We start from the raw sequence: 20,185 nt of genomic DNA, 5'->3' as shown, positions 1-20,185 counted from the left end.
TTTCTTTTTAATCTGTACTTTTCACTCGCGATTTCTTGACTGAACCCTTTCTTTTTGTAGAGTTTTGCATCACTCAGTCTCTGTGCAGTTTGGCCTCTGAGCATACCGTGCTGTTCAAATTTCTTACAGTACTCTTCAAATTTGTTTAGTATTGTTTGTAAGCTGTTGCTGTCTTCATCTTTTGAGTATTTAAATCCATTGTATACTTTCCTAGCTTCATGTCCTGCGATGAGCATTGCTATTTTAATTTTGTCTGAGGCTGCTGCTACATCATTAGCTATGATATATAAATCGAACCATTGTTTAAACATTTTCCATACATTTCTTACATTGCCAGTCGTGTCCAGCTGAGGTGGGTATCCATGCCGCATCCTCGAATTAGCGATGTCTTCCCAAGTCGAATGTCCGGTAGGAGATTTCCATGCCATTTTGTTCTTTCTGTATCTGCAGCTGAGTTAGTCCTGTAGTAAGCGTCTGAAGCCACTCTTGGTACCATGTGTTGTTCCTCGTGTCTTAATAAAGCTCGTAGTCTCAAATGTGGAGAAGATGCTTTATTGTGAATTCGTTCTCTCTTCAGAGCTTAACTTACGGCTACCTCAAATGCTGCCTGCTTGTGTGTCTGTGTCCTGCTACGAGTTCTGCCTTCCGTGAAGTGTGTCGTCACTTCCTGTCCCTGTGTATATATAGCTCTCCCGTGCTCCCTATAGTGCTTGCTCAGTTGTATTGCATCTACTCAGATCTATGATCACCACAGCCTGATGCTGTGCCTCCTTCCCAACTCCCCTGTGGCCTGTTGCCGGCTGGCTCTGCATCCTCATCGGCTGGCTTCTGTTGTTCTGGGGCAGTGTCTGCCCCTGCAGAATTCTCCCCAAACAGCGTGTTCTCATACAGCTTCAGTGCATCCCTCAGGGCTGCGGTGGCTAGGATGAAGGCTACCATTCCTAGTTGAAATTCCAAAATCAATCGTCAGCATGGGGGTGAAAATCAGACATGTTAGCATGGAGCCCAACCAGATTTAACCGGCTACACAATGGCCCCGGCCTGCACTGCAGCCCCTGCATGTACCCACCACCACCAGCTGTTCACCCTGGCATTCTGCCATCTGCACCGCACCCCTGGCACTGGTGCCCACTGGCAGCCACCATCCATACTGGCAGGGGTACTGGTGGCTGGCTCTACCCATGCCGGTGGTATGTTCTGTGGCCCCCATCTATGCCCTCCTGTAGGAGTGCCTATGGGCTTTTCCCCCTGGGTGGTTGCGAGATGATCCACCGGTGGGTGGCGCCTGGTTGCGTGTGTGAGTTGGTGGGGGGTGGGGGCAGTGTTAGTGGTGTGAAGTGAGAGTGGAGTGCTGGGGTGGTGTCACTCTTGTGCAACGGGCCATGGTGGGCGGTTACTGGGGTGTGCACCAAAATGGCTGCCTTGCAGGCTGCAGCAGTCTGTATGGTCCCGGGGGGGGATTGAGGGGGTCACCCTGACCCGACCCCCCCCCCCCCCCCCCAATCCAATTAGCCCTGCCAGCAGCCCACGGCCCGCCTCTGGTAATATGTCCTGCCTCCTGTCTCTCTCCCTCAGCAGCCACGGCGCCCGTTTCCTGATTTTTAAAACCACAAGTGAAACTCTGCGTCCGTAATTCCTCCCTGTGGAGGCGGAGCATCGCGGGAGCCCTCAAGATTTCCGGGTCAGGTCCGTTAATAATATGTCAATAGCATTTACTTTATGTGTGGAATAGAATGCATTCACGCCGCTGTCGAGGCACAAGAGCACGGCATTCTGTCGGGCACTGTTACCATTTTTGTCTCAGTTGTGATTCTCCGCCCACTCATATTTCACGATTCCAGGGTCGCTGGACTGAGAATCCCGCCCAATGTGTTTGCAGGTGGCGGCTGGTTAATGTTGTGTTCTTCTGCTGAGCTTTGCAGAGTCACCTTTATTTAACTTTCTAGTTTTACAGTGTTTAAAATTCCTGACACACTCGTCAACATCTGTTCTCTCCAACAATCAGGTGAGTTGCTAAGTAGGTAAAACTTATCCGCCAAGGGGTCCATAATCTCGCATCCCCATATATCCAGCACCAGACTAGGCAAGCCTGCCAATTCTAGTTTTTTGAAGAAGTGAAAGGGCACCACCTTCATTAAAAGATGCTGGTTGATTTTCTTTATTTGATTTACAGAATACTACTCCACAGAAATTATGCTTTCCTCTTTGAACAAAGCAACTGTTCTGCCTGCTGTCTAGGACTGAGTAGTGAAGTCTTCATTTTTAAGCTTCGTAGTCCAAAATTCTAAATTAGCACCCACTGACTACTGAAACTGTGATGTTTGGCTGCACTACAAATGCCCACTGATTGCTGTTCACCACCCACACAGCAATCTTACTGGAAACGCGTGGGGATGCATCCAGACCTCCCAGTTGCCCGAATTGGCTTCATGTTGAGGCAGATGCAAAAATAAAGGACACTTCATGAAGCACGAGGAGAACCACTGTTCTGGAACCACTCACTCTACTACTGTACACTCAATTTTCCCAGAATTTAAAAAAATGTACACTTTTTGAAGAGAAAAGTAAAATCTACCAAGGGTTCCATCACTCCCGGGCAGCACCGTGGCATAGTGATTAGCACTGCTGCCTCACAGCGCCAGGGACCCTGTTCAATTCTGGCCTTGGGTGACTTGTCTGTGTGGAGTTTGCACTTTCTCCTGTGTCTGCGTGGGTTTCCTCCAGGTGCTCCGGTTTCCTCCCTCAGCCCAAAGACGTTCAGGTTAGGTGGATTGGCCATGCTAAATTGTACCTTAATGTGCAAAGGTTAAGTGGGGTTATGGGATTGCAGGGGGTGGGCCCGGGTGGGGTATTCTTTAAGATGGTCAGTACAGACTTGATGCACCGAGTGGCCTCCTTCTGCACTGTAGAGATTCTGTGACTCTGTGACTTACCCCCACCTATACAGAAACACATGAGTAATTAACAATGTGAACAATGCTCATTCTTACACAATAAAAAAATTGCTTTTGAAATTGCTTCCATCAACAAACAGTAAAATCTGGTTACAGATTAAATACAGCTTAATAGGTGTTAAAGGATCAGAGAGAAATATGATCCAAACCCCGTCACATATTTATTCCCACCAAGAACCAAGGTCCATGTTAAATATGACATAGGAAGCATTGATTAGACTATGGAAATTTTAGGATTATAGAATATTCGCACATTCTGAAAAGAAAGTGCATTTACCATAGATCGCGGCACAAAGGTTGACTAGAAACTTAGTCCCTTCCAGTTGTCATGGCCAATCTGCTCTGCGTGTCTTAAACTCACATGCATCTTTATTGTTCATGGGAACAATTTGCAGTCACCTTACATTGCAGGCAAAGGCTCACATTTTTTTTTTAAAGAGTCAACCACATTGCTGTGGATCTGGAGTCACATGTAGGCCAGACTAGGTAAGGATGGCTCCTTCCCTAAAGGACATGAGCAAATCAGATGGGTTTTTACGACAATCAATAATGGTTTCATGGTCTTCATTAGACTTCCAATTCCAGATTTTTTTAAAAATTGAATTCAAATTTCACCATCTGCCGTGGTGGAACTCGAACCCAGGTCTCCAGAGATTACTAGTCCAGTGACAATACCACGATGCCATGGCCTCCCCATCTTCTTGGCAACACAGTTTGTATCGCCTGTTGGATCTCATGTGCTGACTTGTAAGGCAAGTGCAACCCTAAACATGTATTTCTGAACTAATTATTGAGGTCAAATCTTAATACAAGTATAGCCCTGAAGATGCATTTATTTGCTGAAACACAGGGGATATACTTATACCCCCAAGTATAGACCTAATCGTGCATTTTGGGTATAAACATAGGTCGCCTTACATGCTGGATCAACTTATACACCATAGTCTGTGGTAATACATCCCAACTAATTTTAAAAATTGTATTTCAAATGCTTAATGCTAGAAGTCACAAAGTTAGATTAAATCCCCCAAAATCTTTCAGGTGCTAAATCTAATTCACGGTATATAGTATAGGCAGATACAGTTTGTCGCTTGCTTTGAAATGTGCCAAGAATTTGATGAGACAAAGTCCTTTATGTTTGCCATTGTGAATTCACTGCTGCAGGCAAACCAGTGTTAGACCAGCAAAATAGTAAACATGGTCATGTCCTTCATAAGCTGTTATCCATTCTTGGGTATTATCCAATCCATCAGTACAGTACGATCAATAGATTTGGTGTTAGGTAAGGGTATCTAAGGAAATGGAGCAAAGGCAGGCGAGTAGATTTGAGGTGCAAGTCAGCCGTGATCTAACGGAATGGCAGAACAGTTCGAGGGGTGGAATAGTTACTCCTGTTTTATCACTCTGCTGTTTTTCCAAAGGTAATACATGAAAAGTTACTCGAGAGGACCCACACGATAACTCCTGTGCTGGGCTGCTGCATACTTATATAGAAATCACTACCGACTTACACTTGAATGTAATCACTGAGCAGTATGTTTTAGTTAAATTACCATCATTGGTGGTTTTATACCTGAAAGGCAGCAGTAGAACAGTCTAACCTTTCCACCCAGAAATTGTGGAAACTTTGATAAAAAATACACTTCATGGCTCAGTGGGTAAATGCATTTCTACGTGATGTAGTGATTTGAAGGTGCCTTTCCTGGTCCATATCGAAATTGAGTTAGTTAATCTAAACTAGCATTGGGGCTGTGACAATTGACCTCGGCTCCTCACGTGAAGTAGGTTGAAAAAAAAAAATCAGGTTTCCTACTCCTGATTACAATCCAGTGATTCTTGATGGAAAGTGTGATTCACATGGATGGGAGGCGAGTATAGCTGCTGGCATTTGCTCGAGAGGACCAATTGGGTGAGGCAGCTACCAAGGAACTGAACATCCAGTACCTATTTTTAAGAGAACAGAGGAAACCATTGGAAGAAAGAAATATGCAAAGGCACGGAACCATCGTCCAATACAAATCCACTGATTCAACTTCTGTAAGTTGTTGAAGCTCAAAAACAAACAGTTCAGTCCATCAAATCTTTGTGTTTTTCACCAAGAGCCACAGTTTAATCCTTCATTCCTCATAATCTTTAATATTCTTTTTCAAGCAAATATCAGCTTTTTTAAAGTATATTTCTCAGCTTATGATCGACAACGGTGACAGAATTCCATATTTATCATCCCTCTGTGCACTTGAGCTTTAAGCTGTAAGAATCCGCAGCCAATTGAAGGAAAGGTTTCTTCTTGCACTCCGCACACTCACCCTCTCAATTGTGAAAACTGACATTAAGTAAAAATGAGTTTGTGCAGTCTCAACTTATTGCCATTAAGCCCACAACCAGACCAAAAAACCTGCCTGCAATTTATCAGACGTTAGCACTAAGCTGGCAATCTTATTCAGGCACACTGCGAGGATTGCAAGTGATGGAACTATAAAGTCACAAATTGGTGCAGTATGGGGTGGCATCATGAGATTAGGGGTGCGCTGGTAAAGCAGTAAATACAGAACTTTACTCTGAATCTAATGACATTATATCTGACTCAGATGTGTGTTGCTGACTCTCAGTAACAGAAGTGGAAAAATGTTCCCCTGCCACCCAAAAATAAATCATGACAAATACTTCTAAAATCTCATTTTCTGATTACAAAACGGTCACATTCCTCCAATTTGATTTTATCTTAGCACCGCTGGTATTGCAGCAACCCTCTGTCCTGTTAGATGATGGTTTGCACCGTGGTGGTCAACTGTGTTAATCATCACCGGATGTGGCTCAGGAGCCGCTCTCTGACAGTCTTTGCCATATTTGCTGCAGAGGAAACAGTGAGTTGAGTAGGTGCATGATTCTCTCTGTTTTCTCCGAGCCCTCTTCTCAGTCAACTGAGCTTTTTGTTTCTGTTCATCTCTTCCAATACTCTTCTGGAGGTCAGAGCCATGAGCACCTGACTCACACTTGTCAGTATCAATGGACACAATTCTCCCATTTTCTGACTTTTTTTGTGAACTTTCCATGCAGGCTTGTCGGGGTCCAGTTTCCCTCACTTCATTCTTCCCTCTGCCTTCCATTGTTCATCTTCTTTATCCAACTCCTTGCTCCTCTGTCTGCCATTTGAATCATAGAATACCTACAGTGCAGAAGGAGGCCATTCAGCCCATCATATGCATCGAATCTCTAAAGGAGCAACCCACCCTTGCCTGCTCCCCCGCCCTATCCACGTAACCCCATCTAACCAGTGGTCAAACATGTGTGTGTCAAGCATGTGTATGACAGGCATGTTTATGTCAATGGGAAGATCTCTGAATTGGTGACTTTGTCCTGTCAAGAGATGATGGAAGTTATACCTGAAACAACAATGGTGGAATCTATCCAACCTTTTCTCCTGCAGAGCATTTGTTGCCCAGGCCTCAACACATTAAAGTAGATGCAAGATACAGGCTTGGTGGACTGTGTTCTCAGTCAAGTTTATGTAAGAACATAGAAAAATACAGCACGGAACAGGCCCTTCGGTCCACAATGTTGTGTCAAACTTAATCTACACCCCATCATTCTACCGTAATCCATGTACCTATCCAATAGCCGCTTGAAGGTTCCTAATGTTTCCGACTCAACTACTTCCACAGGCAGTGCATTCCATGCCCCCACTACTCTCTGGGTAAAGAACTTACCTCTGACATCCCCCCTATCTCTTCCACCTTAAATTTATGTCCCCTTGTAATGGTTTGTTCCACCCGGGGAAAAAGTCTCTGACTGTCCACTCTATCTAGTCCCCTGATCATCTTATAAACCTCTATCAAGTCGCCCCTCATCCTTCTCCGTTCTAATGAGAAAAGGCCTAGCACACTCAACCTTTCTTCGTAAGACCTACTCTCCATTCCAGGCAACATCCTGGTAAATCTCCTTTGCACCTTTTCCAAAGCTTCCACATCCTTCCTAAAATGAGGCGACCAGAACTGCACACAGTACTCCAAATGTGGCCGTACCAAGGTTTTGTACAGCTGCATCATCACCTCACGGCTCTTAAATTCAATCCAAGATAGGCTTCAGATGGTTTCACAGGTCGGCGCAACATCGAGGGCCGAAGGGCCCGTACTGCGCTGTAGTGTTCTATGTTCTATCTGCTAATGAATGCTAGCACACCATAGGCCTTCTTCACAGCTCTATCCACTTGAGTGGCAACTTTCAAAGATCTATGAACATAGACCCCAAGATCTCTCTGCTCCTCCACATTGCCAAGAACCCTACCGTTAACCCTGTATTCCGCATTCATATTTGTCCTTCCAAAATGGACAACCTCACACTTTTCAGGGTTAAACTCCATCTGCCACTTCTCATCCTAGCTCTGCATCCTATGTCTCTTTGCAGCCGACAACAGTCCTCCTCACTATCCACAACACCACCAATCTTCGTATCGTCTGGAAATTTACTGACCCACCCTTCAACTCCCTCATCCAAGTCATTAATGAAAATCACAAACAGCAGAGGGCCCAGAACTGATCCCTGCGGTACGCCACTGGTAACTGGGCTCCAGACTGAATATTTGCCTTCCACCACCACTCTCTGACTTCTATCAGTTAGCCAGTTCGTTATCCAACTGGCCAAATTTCTGTTGTTCAACACACTCTTACTCAGCTCGGACAGCTGCAGCTTTTGCGACGTGTTTGTTTATTTCAGCATCAAGTGATAGATTGTTGGTGATTGTTGGGCTTAGATTATGTGAAGCTTTCAACAACCTCAAGTGGCACATTGTCAATGGTGGGACGATAACTTCCTGATACTGATGGACTTCAGTGTTTCCCTGTCATAGCTGGACCTTACCCATCATGTTGTCATGGAAAAAGATCACACAGAACAGCTTCTGTAGGCAGCCAATTTTCTTCAGCAGCTTAAATAGGTCTTTTATCTTGGTGTCCTTACCTACTCTCAAGAAAGGGTCTGAAGAGACTTTCAAGGTTCTGAAAATTATGTTTTACAAAATTGTTCTGAGGAAAAACATCAGAGCAAGTGAAGGAGGCTGATTGCTTCTACTCAATTTGCAGTTCAATAGTTCCAGTGACTAGTCTGTCATCTTCAAATATCAACAACATCACAGAGTGGTCTTGTGTTAAATGGGAATTGACGTTTTGTCGTTCAAGTGCTCTTCTGTATTTAGCGTTAGATAATTATATTTCCACTAAGAATACTTGTTGTCTGTGCATAAAAGTAATCTTGATGATCTCTTCAATCACCATTATTGACCAGCGGATGGCATCCATGGAACTTATATTGTCTACGTCCCAAACACCAATGTAAACAAAACACATATCTCCCTAAATTCTAATTGGCTAAAGTGTAACAATTCCTCAGTCACCACTCCTTCAGCAGCTCTACCGTTCCATAGGAAATTAGGAATTAAGAGCAGAAGACGACAATTCAACCGTCCGAGCCTGCTCCGCCATCGAACCAGATTATGGTTGATCTCTTCCTGCTCTCAAATCCACCTCCCTGCTTATTCCCCATATCCCTTTAACCCGTTTTTAAAATCAGAAATATATCTATATCCTTCTTGTAACCTTTTAATGATTCAGATTCCACTGCACTATGGGGCAGTGAGTTCCTCAAATTCACCACCCTCATCTCATATTATATACATGAACAGTTGAAGTCCGAGGACTGACCCCTACGGCATCCCACTAGTTACAGCTCGCCAGCCAGGGAAGGACCTATTTATCTTGACCCCCTGCTTTCTGTCAGTCAGCAAATCCTCAATCCAATAGTACTCTACCCCCAATCCCCTACGAGCTCACCTTCTGGATCAGTCTTTTATGCACCATCTTGTCAAATGCCTTCTGGGTGTCTAAATATAGCACATTCACAGGTTCCCCATTATCCACCTTGCTGGTTACATCCTCACAGAACTCACGCAAGTTTGTCAAACATGACTTACTCTTCATAAAAACATGCTGACAATGGTGGATTGAGCTTTGTTTTTCCAAATGTTCAGTCATCTCCGGCTCAATGACTGATTCCAGCAATATCTCCGCCACAGACGTCAAGCTAACCGGTCTATTTCCCTTTTTCATGCTCTCCCATTTTCAATAGGGGCATCACATTAGTGTGTTTCCAATCCACTGGGAGCTTTCCAGACTCCAAAGAACCGTGAAATGTCATAACCAATGCATCCACTATCTGCTGCCACTTCTTTTAATACTCTAGGGTGCAGGCCATCAGGTCCCAGAGAATTGTTTGTCTTTAAGCCCATTAGTTTATTCAATACCTTCTCCCTAGTGATGGTTATTGCACTAAGTTCCTCTGCATTTTTTGGACATTTTCTATTATCTTCTACTGTGAAGACAGAGACAAAATATTGTGTTCCCCATCATTACCTCATCAGTATTGTCCTCTAAAGGGCTAACATTTACTTCAGCTATTCACTTCCTCTTTATATAGTTATGGCACTTTTGGCATCAGTGTTTATGTTTTCTGCTAGTTTCCTTTTATAGTTCATCATTGCTCTTTTGATTTTATTTTTAGTAGCATTTTGCTGAACCTTAAAGTTCTCCCAATGTTCCAGCTTACCATTAGCTTTGGCAGTATGGTATCCCCTAGTGTTTGTCATTATGTCCCCTTTGACTTCCTTGACTAACCATGGAACATTTTTCTCCCCTTTACAATTCCTCTTCCTCTCGGGAATATACTTTAATTGAGAGGCATTTAATACCCCCTGAACACCTGCCATTGTTCCTCAACTGTCCTACCCTCAATTATTTATGCCCAGTCTACTTGGGCCAACTCTTTCCTCAGCCCTGTATAATTACCTCTGCCCAACGCTAAAACTCTAGTATAGCACTCTGTCTTCTCTCGCATAACCAACATTTGAAATTCTGGCATACTGTGATCATTCCTTTCAAGAGGATCCTTAACGACAAGATTATTTATCAACCTTTCTTCATTACAAAATACTAAATCTAAAATAGCTTGCTGCCTGTTTGGCTCCATAACATATTGCTCTAAGAAACAATCCCTCATACACTCTATGAAATCTCCCTTGAGGCTACCCTTGCCAATTTGATTAATCCAGTCAATATGCATTTTTAAATCACCCATGATTACTGTTGTGCACTTCTCACAAGCTCTCATTATTTCTTGGTTTATACTATGCCCCACTTTGGAAGCATTGCTTGGGGGCATGTAGATTACTCCTTACCAAGGAGTCTTTTCGCTTGTTTTTTATTTCAACCCAAATTGTTTCAACATTTTGGCCAATATCATTTCTTAATACAGGCTTGATGCCACCTTTAACCAATAAAGTAACTCCCCATCACCTGTTCCATCCCATCTATCCTTTCGGAACACTGAGTACCTTTGGACATTTAACTCTCAGTCCCGGTCCCCCTGCAACCATGTTTCAGTAATTCCCCCCAAATCATACCCATTTGTCTCTATTTGTGCAGTCAGCTAATTGATCTTATTCCGAATATCATGTGCATTTGGGTACAGGGTTTTTAATTATGTCCTACTGATTTGTCTTTCCCTTGCAGGATTTTCTTGTGCACAGCGCATTTCACACATTCTGACCTCCTTTATTAATCTCTATCTGCTCTCTATCCCCATCTGCTCTCCTGCTTCAATGCCAATTCTATTTCCATCGCTCTTGCTAAAAATATTGTTGCACCATCCAGAACTGTCAACTTCTTTGCTGTGCGGAAACCATTGTCTGATCAATATGAGCTGATATTGTCTTGTTCAATTGTTCCTGAAACTACTGAGCCCAAAATACTATGCTTCTCACATTTTGCGTGTCAGGAGAATAACAAATGAAGATCAGTAGTGAATCAAATCATCTTGCTTGTTATATACAAGATTCATGTTAAGAGTTACTGCTTGCTGCCTGTGAAGCTGAATCACATCCCATCTCACTCCATGGTCTTTGTTTTGCCCATGCAGCGACAAGCCCTTGGTGCCAATCTTTATAAAACATAGACAGTTTCCACAGATGTGGATAATTGGTTAATTACAACAATTAAAACACAATCTCTTCGATGCAATGCATTTCTCTAATCAAGTTTCTGCACATCTACATCACTGAGCTGCACAAATACCTTCTGGCCAATAACCAGGATGATTTCCACATGGCTGCTTTTTATTCATCTCACATTAAGTTAATTTTAAACCCTAATTTTAAACAGATTTTAAATTTGCATAATTTAACATCAATTTTTGGAACAGCATTTCGAAATGTCAATTTTATTGAGTGAATAAATGCTTTTTGTGTCACTGTGCAAGTGTTATCTTTCAAAGGGAAACTTAATAAGACAGCGCAACATTTCATCTTTACTCTTTTATTTTGTGCCAAAATCCCATTTCTCCGTAGGCAACTATTCAAAGGGAACCAAGGAGAGCCATTTTGATGGAGCAGCATGTACAACGTGGATAATCACAAAGGCGATAAACTTCTCTCTGTTGGCACTGAATGTAAAATAACTGATTTTTTTTCTACTAGAGCATTTGTTCCATTTTAAAGCATGGATGGACACCTTCTCCAATGAATTGGACAGAGAGAGATAGGAGCTGCAAAACTCCCCAGGTCCAGCCTACATCATGTTTTGGGGCTGCATGTCAGTATTAAGGCAATCATCATTTGCTAGGGGTTTGGTGTGTAAGGCAAATATGCTAACTGGTAAGGTACTTCTTTGTTTGAGTAAGATGTTACAACTTGTATCAGATAATAAAACATGAGTAATCACCAAGCAAACAGGGTTCAGATCAGCACAGTGTATTTTGCCAGCAACAGGAGGAGAGGAATTTCTTTACCTGGTAGTAGGGATAGAAGAGCGTACAGATTGCACAGTAGGGCTCAGTTAGAGCAGCGGATGCATTAAACCTCCTTTCAGCAAGGAAGTTGTATGACCGACTTTGCCAAAGGTGAGTGAGTGGCGTCTTCCAGGCCTCTAGTTCAGTCTGATCTTCCTCATCGGAGAAAACAAGCATTTCTAGGAGGAGAAAGGTGCAGCAAATTTAGCATTAATATGCCAACCACACCAGCTTTCATAAATCACTACTAGCATCTAGTTTCCAAAATGATAATGGTCATTCGTCAACATCCTGAGTCACTGAGGCTGTAATGCAAAGAACATGTAATGCATAATGCAGGATATAATGCATAATAGAACACAGTGATATATATAACTGTGCTTTATATATAACTCAAAATCAAAGCAAATGTCAGCTCCCCAGGTGATTACTGTACACGTAGAACAGGAAATATTGTAAAAATTAAAAGGTGTTCTGGATTTCTTTTACCCTCGCTAGATCATGTGAAACCTTGCCCATGTGCACAAACAGCAAAACTTAGCTTGTAAGTAGATAACATCGAAAAATACACTTTGGCTTTTTGTTCCAAGTAATTATTGGAGTAGTAAATATTTTCCAACTTTCTCATGAACGTCAGCACCAAGTTAGCCCACGTTAGAAACAGGGTTCAAATACAATGTCAATCCAGTAGCAAAATGTTAGCGAACCTTCAAGTTCTGCTAGGCAACAATCAAATTACAATACCACATCTAAATAACTCAGCATCTATTTATTCTTTACCTCTTTCTCTGAGATTGTTAAATGATCATCTCCATCACACACTAACTGTTCCAAATATGCAGTCAGTACCTGGACCTCCTATTCCTCTTTCTCCCCTTGCAAGGAACCACCTTGCCTCTCCTTTATTTTCACCCTCCCCCAACATACACATGTTAATCATCTTGATCATCAATCATCATTTTGATTCACATTATTGTTTTCTTACAGCATCAACAACCTAATGTCTAAAACCCTGAAGAGTTTCAGAAAGTAGAGGTTGGACTGGAGCAGGATAAAATGTAAGAGTTAGTCAGGACCTGGAGAGATTGGATATTGGTAAATGAGGCGAATGAATAAAAAGAGGGTTGCAACATGGTAGTGGGATTTTGGGAAGATTTCAGAACAGAGGCAAGAAGATTGACGTTGCTGACAGTGCGACAGAGGAAGAAGAAATATACAGTCGACCAGTCAGAAGTAAGCATGTTCGAGTAGAGATGTAGGGCTGGAGAAGATTAAAGAAATAGGACGAGTGAGGCAGCAAATGAGACGGAGGACAAAGAAACTCTTGCACTGGTTGGGAAAGTAAGATGGAGGACGATGAAAACTGAGGGAACAGATAAGCAGGATTTTGTATGGACAGTATATATGGGTCAGATTTCTGGATGAGTTGAGCTTTATCTGTGGTACAAGTGGGAAATGATGGGAAGATGTTGAGCCCACATTTGTCAAAGGTGTGGGCGCTGGTTTCAGGACTGGTAGAGGTGAAATGGGATGTCACAGGTAATATTATGGAGGCAGATGGTTTCACTGATGGGACTGAGAAGGGTTGAATCTCAGCTCACTGTTCAACAAGCAAAAGATTGAGCATGGTTGTATCACACTGAAGAACTTGGATTAGAACCATCAAATGAGCTATAGTGAAGAAAGAGGCCATTCAGCCCACCGTGTCTGTGTGGCTAAAGAAGAGGAAAAAGATACTAACTGCTCCTTTAATCCCAGTTTACAGCATCTGGCCCATAGCCGTGCAGGTCACAGCACTTCAGATGCAGATACCTTAGACGTAGCAACAAAGAAAGGATTTACTGACATAAATAACTCAAGCCTCCCAAAATTCCTTAAGAATTAAATAAATATCGATAGTTAGAAAGGTTTAGAAATAACTGTCTGTGCATCAGCTTTGAAAATACTTCAAGAATCTACCAACCAACTAATGGACTTCATGTTTGCTATTTTAGAAAAAATCCCCCTCGAGTGCACCAGCCTAAAAAGCAAGAACTAAATTACTGCCTGGTCCACAGTGGCTGGATATCTTTGTAAATATGTGTGTTGGTCCTGTCTTGGGATGTAAGGTTTGCAACCCAAGTAAAAACATATTTTTTAAAAAGTGAGAGAACTGATGTTGAATTGCAGTCAGGTTTGTGCCATGAAGTGCCGCTAAAGTCATTTCACATCATGCCCTCAATGCTCACAAAACAAAAACCGCATCCATCTATCTGGTCCGGGTTTAAAAAGATGCCACAGGCATAAGAACAGTGCTTCAAGCGACTATCTCATCATCAACTTTAGTGCCAGCCCTGGCTCAGCTGGTTGTAAGTTCAAGTCGTTCCAGAGACTCATGCACAACGGACAGGGCACGCACAAGAGGGGAGGGGGCAGGCAGAGGGTAAGCTTGGAAAGATGCTAGAGAAGAAAAGACAGCGTTGCATGCTGCTGCATCATCGTCATCTGTAGTGCCAACCATGGTCCAGTTGGTTAAGAGGTCAGGTCGCGCAAGAGACTCAAGCTCAAGGGCGTGGTGGCGCAGGGCGGTGGTGGTGAGGGGAGAAGGGGGGGCGCGACGCCAGCCGGCCGAGGGCCAGGGGGCCGAGGGCCCAGGGTGGGGTGAGGTCGAGAGTCAGGTGGACTGGCGGGGGCACGAGGGCCAGGGGCATGAGGGCCAGGTGGGCCGAGGGGGAGCAAGAGCCAGGTGGAGCAAAGGGGAGCGAAGGCCAGGTGGGCCGAGGGGGAGCGAGAGCTAGGTGGAGCAAGGGGGTGCAAAGGCCAGGTGGGCCGAGGGTGAGCGAGGGCTAGGTGGGCCGAGGGGGAGCGAGGCCAGGTGTGCCGAGGGGGAGCAAGGGCCAGGTGGGCCGAGGGGGAGCGAGGGCCAGGTGGGCCGAGGGGGAGCGAGGGCCAGGTGGGCCGAGGGGGAAGCGAGGGCCAGGTGGACGGCGAGGGCCAGGTGGGCCGAGGGGGAGCGAGGGCCAGGTGGACGGCGAGGGCCAGGTGGGCCGAGGGGGAGCAAGAGCCAGGTGGAGCAAAGGGGAGCGAAGGCCAGGTGGGCCGAGGGGGAGCGAGAGCTAGGTGGAGCAAGGGGGTGCAAAGGCCAGGTGGGCCGAGGGTGAGCGAGGGCTAGGTGGGCCGAGGGGGAGCGAGGCCAGGTGTGCCGAGGGGGAGCAAGGGCCAGGTGGGCCGAGGGGGAGCGAGGGCCAGGTGGGCCGAGGGGGAGCGAGGGCCAGGTGGGCCGAGGGGGAAGCGAGGGCCAGGTGGACGGCGAGGGCCAGGTGGGCCGAGGGGGAGCGAGGGCCAGGTGGACGGCGAGGGCCAGGTGGGCCGAGGGGGAGCGAGGGCCAGGTGGGCCGAGGCGGAGCGAGGGCCAGGTCCGAGGGGGAGCGAGGGCCAGGTGGGGTGAGAGCCGGGTGGGCCGGGGTAGGTGAGGGCCAGGTAGGCTGGCAAGGGCCAGGGGCCAAGGGCGAGTTGGGCCTGGAGGGGGATGGTGGAGGCCGGTTGGGCCAGAGGGAACGAGGGCCAAGTGTAGAGGGCGAGGGCCAGGTGGGCCCGAGGTGGGGGCGAGGGCCTGGTGGGAAGGCGAACGCCAGAGGGGCCCGAGGGGGCGGCGTGGACCAGGTGGGCGGCGAGGGCCAGATGAGCCAGCCTGCCCCCCCCCCCCCCCCCCCCCCCCCCCCACCCGCCCCAACGAGTGCTAGTTGGGCCTGGGCGGGTGCAGGCAGGGGGATGATTGCGAGAGAAATGCTGCAAGAACAAGGGAGAAAGATTCATGGGATCACGAAAGGAAGAGAAAGAGAGACAGAGAGTGAGGGGGTGGTTTAAACAACTTATGTGCTGAACAAGAGGGGTGATCGGGTGCAGATGAGAGGGGCTTGGTTAGAAAGGGAAAGCATAAAACTATGAACATTAGCCACACTCTCTTAGGAATATAGATGAAGACAGGATCCAGCTGAGCTGACTGCATCACAAGAATTTCTTCCAAATATTTGAAGCATCCATTTACATATATATTATTGAGGTTTATATATAAATGACAGTTGGCAGTCAAGTTATAAGGCTATAATCTAAAGGTTCTGGTGTTCAATTGCTTTTCCTTGGCATCAGCAGACCTAGAAACTAAATTACAATCTTAAACTCACAGATAACTGTCTGCTATTTGGTTAGAAATATATTGACAGCTTATTTTTTTTCTTATTTTTATAAATTGCCTGGAATAGGTGAAAATATAATAAAACAAGTAGTGATGTAGGAGCTAAAAACATTATGGTATGAAGTTTTTCAGTGAATACATATCATGTCTGATATTTTCATGGTGGAAGAGTTACCTCTGCAGTCTCTGAATGGTTGTTTCCCTGGCTATTCTTGGATGACCTGCAAGTTGAACTCTGGGCAAGGCCGCTGATGTGAAGCCCTTTTGCACACACGGTGGTAATCGGCTTACACATACGTTAGACTTTCAGTCACCCTGAGAAGCTGGGAATGACAGCTACTGCTGACCTGCTCAAAGTGACTTTGAAGGCAGGTAATTGGAAGTCATGATCCTTGAATCAATAACTGTCTTCGAAAGCAAAGCCATGGGGAGTCTGACTACAACACTGACAGGCTGTCTCCAAACTAACCTTAATTGCTTTGATTGTCGATGGAGATCCTCTGCAATGTCTACTCGCATCTGATGTGGCAAGTCAACAGGCCCAGAGTTTCCTCAGCAGAAACATATAAAATGATCACCTCTCGGAAGCAAACTGGCTCCCTGATGCTTGTACTGCGAAAGAGGTCCATACGTTCAATTTTTTTTTTGGTTTTAACATGGACTAGTAACAGGTTGGGGGCATTTGTAAACGGTTATCGTGGGCAAGCCTGAAGCTTCAGCACCAACTGGAATTAAATCAGCAAAAAGAACCAATAAAAAAGGATAATGTAATCCTCCAACCATTATCAAATTATAAATCCATCTCTTGGGTGCACTTCATTTAATCTAAATTTCAGTCCAGACTTCTAGTATAGATTTTTGAAACTCGACACATACATTTTCAGTATCAAATTAACAGGGCAATCTTAGCCCCTCTGTACTTCCTGCCCACTAGAGAGTTAAGTGGCTTCAGTGAGACTCCCAGTACATGGTCCTGGTGTACGTTCAACCTAAAATGTTAACCCTGTCTTCACCTCTCCACTGATGATGCCCGACCTGCTTGACTGTTTACAGCATGTTTTTGCTTATATTTTAAGAATAATGCGGGTGGTACAGAGACCAGGGTGGTAGTTAGATGTGGGACTGTTGGGGGACCGAGGGTTCTGTGACAAAATTGAAAAAGTAATCGAGGAAATATGTAGGTTTTAACTGCACGGGTGAGGTGTCGAAGGCGGTTGTCTGTGAGGCTCTAAAGGCCCACAAAATGGAAGATTGCAAGGAATGCAGGGAAAATGGACATGTTGTAAAGCAAGCAGCTTGCAAAGCGATTGTATATTGGGACGGCTGCAGAAACCAGTTTTGACTGTTGCAGAAACCAGACAGCACTGTGAAAAGAAACCAGTTAACATACTAATGAGGAGGGGCAGCATGGTGGCACAATGGTTAGCATTGTTGCCTACGGCGCTGAGGACCCGGGTTCGAATCCCGGCCCTGGGTCACTGTCCGTGTGGAGTTTGCACATTCTCCCCGTGTCTGCGTGGGTTTCGCCCCCACAACCCAATAGATGTGCAGGATAGGTGGATTGGCCACACTAAATTGCCCCTTAATTGGAAAAAATAATTGGGTACGCTAAATTTAAAAAAAAAAAACATACTAATGAGGTGATACTGGGCGATCCCCAGATACAATGGAAACAAGTTAAACACAGATCGATACATTCAATGGAAGGCCAGACCCTTCGGCGCCAGAGAAGCCCAAAACAATAAGTCCCAAGAACCGCCCCAGCAACCGAGGAACTGCCCCATGATTGGGGGGTTCAAACATATCGATTGGGAAGAGACCCAATCGATTCCAAGCAGGTAAAGGAGTCCGCCCAAAGGGGCGCGGATCCCCTGGGACCTATAAAAGAAAGGTCCCACACATGGTTCAGTCTCCTGTCTCCTGCTCCAGCCTTCGGACAGCAGCCACAAACAAGTAAGTGCCTCCCAACGACCGCTACCAGAGATGGGCACTCCTGACCCCCTTTTTAATTGATACCAACCTGAAGTCTGCAGACCAGAGCAGAGCAAAAGGCCTTGTTCCCTGACCCAGCAGTTCCTTCGAGATAAGTATTAGTTATTTAGCGGTAGGAATAAGTTTAATCCTTTTAGTGTGTATTATAATAAACTCAGTTGTTTGGACTTACTAATTGGTGTACGGTTTTATTGCTTTGAACTTCACCTTGAAGCTTGTGGCGGTGTCTTAACGACACCTGGCGACTCCAGAGCTTAGAAAATAAACAGAGCCAAATTGAGTGTTAAGCACACTCACACAGAAGTCACAACATTTAGTGGCAGACTCCAGATGGGACTTGATTAGAAGTGCCCCCCCCCCCCCCACTCCGAGAGAACCCAGAAATTTGAATTGGAAATCCATTTGGGAAAAGGAAAAACCACAAGTGTACAAGGAGTTCAAATCAACAGTCATAATTCGGAAGTGTGTTTTTGCATGCGTAACTAACAGGGTTGTAAGGTTAAACCGAGAGATTTTTCGTTGCGTCAAACTGTCGGGAGTTTTATAATCGGAACATAGCGAAAGCCGTACCCGTATTTAAAAGCATTACCTGATCATCCCCTGTTCCAAATTAAAGAGAGAAAGAGGAAATGGCCATGCAGGCAATGGAACGCCTCACGAACCCAGAGCAGTTCGTGGTCGCAGCGACCAGCAGCAGCAGAGTAGGTCAGTGTCCTGTATGGTAGCTGGAACAGAAAATATCTCAAAGGGAAAGGATGGCCCCTTTGGAGTGAGTTTTGTGTGAATGAGGTGACAGGTCCTGGGAGTATAGGACATACTTGGTGGGAGAACCTTTCTCAAATTCACAGGAAGAATTTAAGTAAAGCACGCAAGCCGATGGCAATTGTGTCCTGCTTGGCACAATTGCGAGGCACAGAGGAGGTCGTTCGGACGCTCCGAACAGAATTAGAGGAAAGGAATAGGATGAGTAAAGTGGATGTCAGGGACATCGAAAAGGAAAACCTAGAGTTAAGAAGGAAGCTGGCAGAGAAGGATAAAGAGGTGGATGATGCCAAGAGGGCACATCAGTCCTGTCTAGCCCATCTGAGCAGTTCCCAAACCCAATATGAAAAAGCCTATCAAGATGTGCAGCGTGCAGTCCTGATAAGAGAAGAGTCAGAAGAGCAGGTAGAGGCACTGCAAAGGCAATGCTCTGACCTAAAAGCAGCTTTAAGAGCACTCCATGCTGCCACCACAGAACAAAGACAAAGCACAGTGGATCACGCAAAGTGTAGGAAGCAGATTGCGGAGCTGCAATCTCTGCTTTCCATACAGAATGGGTTCCAAAGCACCTTTGGAACACAGTTAGATGAGGAAAATGCACCAGATTGGCAAGAATTGAGCGAGACAGCGCAGCGCTATGTTCAGGGAACATGTGCGCCAGCAGCGCAACAGAAAAGGAAAGCGCCCCAACCCCCCACAGATCAGATAGCACCCGCACCTATGAACCCAGTCACCACCCAAAGAAAGGCAACCACAGAAGGCGCACCCGACATCACCTACACCACCCCCTTAACTGTAACACAACTCAGGGTCGCGTGTGAGAAAATCACCCCGTTCCTCCCCACTGCAGACCCCCACCAATTTTTCGCGAAAGTGAAGCAACAGGCTACCATGTACGGCCTGGATGAGCGAGAGCAAGTGAAGCTCACAGTTTTGAGTTTAGACTCATCAGTAGTTGCAGCCCTCCCCGACCCACAGAACGTTGGAGGAGGCACACTGGAGGAGATGCATACATCTATTTTAGACGCGATAGGGTACAATAGAGGAGACCCAGTCGAAGGCCTAAATAAGTGTAGGCAGAAAAGGACAGAGCATCCCACAGCATTCGTAGGAAGGCTGTGGATTCATTTCACTGCCGTTTTTGGCGATTTAGACCGAGCACATTTAACCCGCGATAATATGGTTAAATGGACCCGCACCATAATCTCCCATGCCACAGATGCAGGACAGAATGTCTGCAATAGTTATGACCCCTCAGAAGAGGCCCATAATGAAAAATGGGTTTTGAAAAGATTGTCCCACGCATGGGAGCAATCTGTCCAAGGCAAGGTTAAAGTGAAGAACCGAGAAGAAGCTCAGGCTGCAGCAGACATACAGGCAGTAAGAGCGCACCAAAACCCCGCATGGGTAGATGAAGGAAAGAACAGCCCCCCCACAGAAGTCGCAGGAATGTTACAACTGCAGACAGTTA

The 20,185-nt window shown here is 45.5% G+C and overlaps 1 protein-coding gene across 2 annotated transcripts in view; it reads right to left on the bottom strand.

Moving 5' to 3' along the window:
• kdm4b (lysine (K)-specific demethylase 4B) overlaps positions 1 to 20,185 on the bottom strand; it is a 740,412-nt gene that overhangs the window by 125,021 nt on the left and 595,206 nt on the right. For both annotated transcript variants that reach the window (XM_038777903.1, XM_038777902.1), the window contains one exon: positions 11,787 to 11,965. In XM_038777903.1, the coding sequence (XP_038633831.1) occupies positions 11,787 to 11,965 (179 nt within the window). The remainder of the gene's footprint in view (positions 1 to 11,786; positions 11,966 to 20,185) is intronic.

This window comes from Scyliorhinus canicula, chromosome 18 (assembly GCF_902713615.1).
Source record: "Scyliorhinus canicula chromosome 18, sScyCan1.1, whole genome shotgun sequence".
In the NCBI taxonomy this organism is placed as follows: Eukaryota; Metazoa; Chordata; class Chondrichthyes; order Carcharhiniformes; family Scyliorhinidae; genus Scyliorhinus; species Scyliorhinus canicula.
Note: the sequence above shows the minus strand (reverse complement) of the source record. Positions and strands in the feature narration are given on the sequence as shown.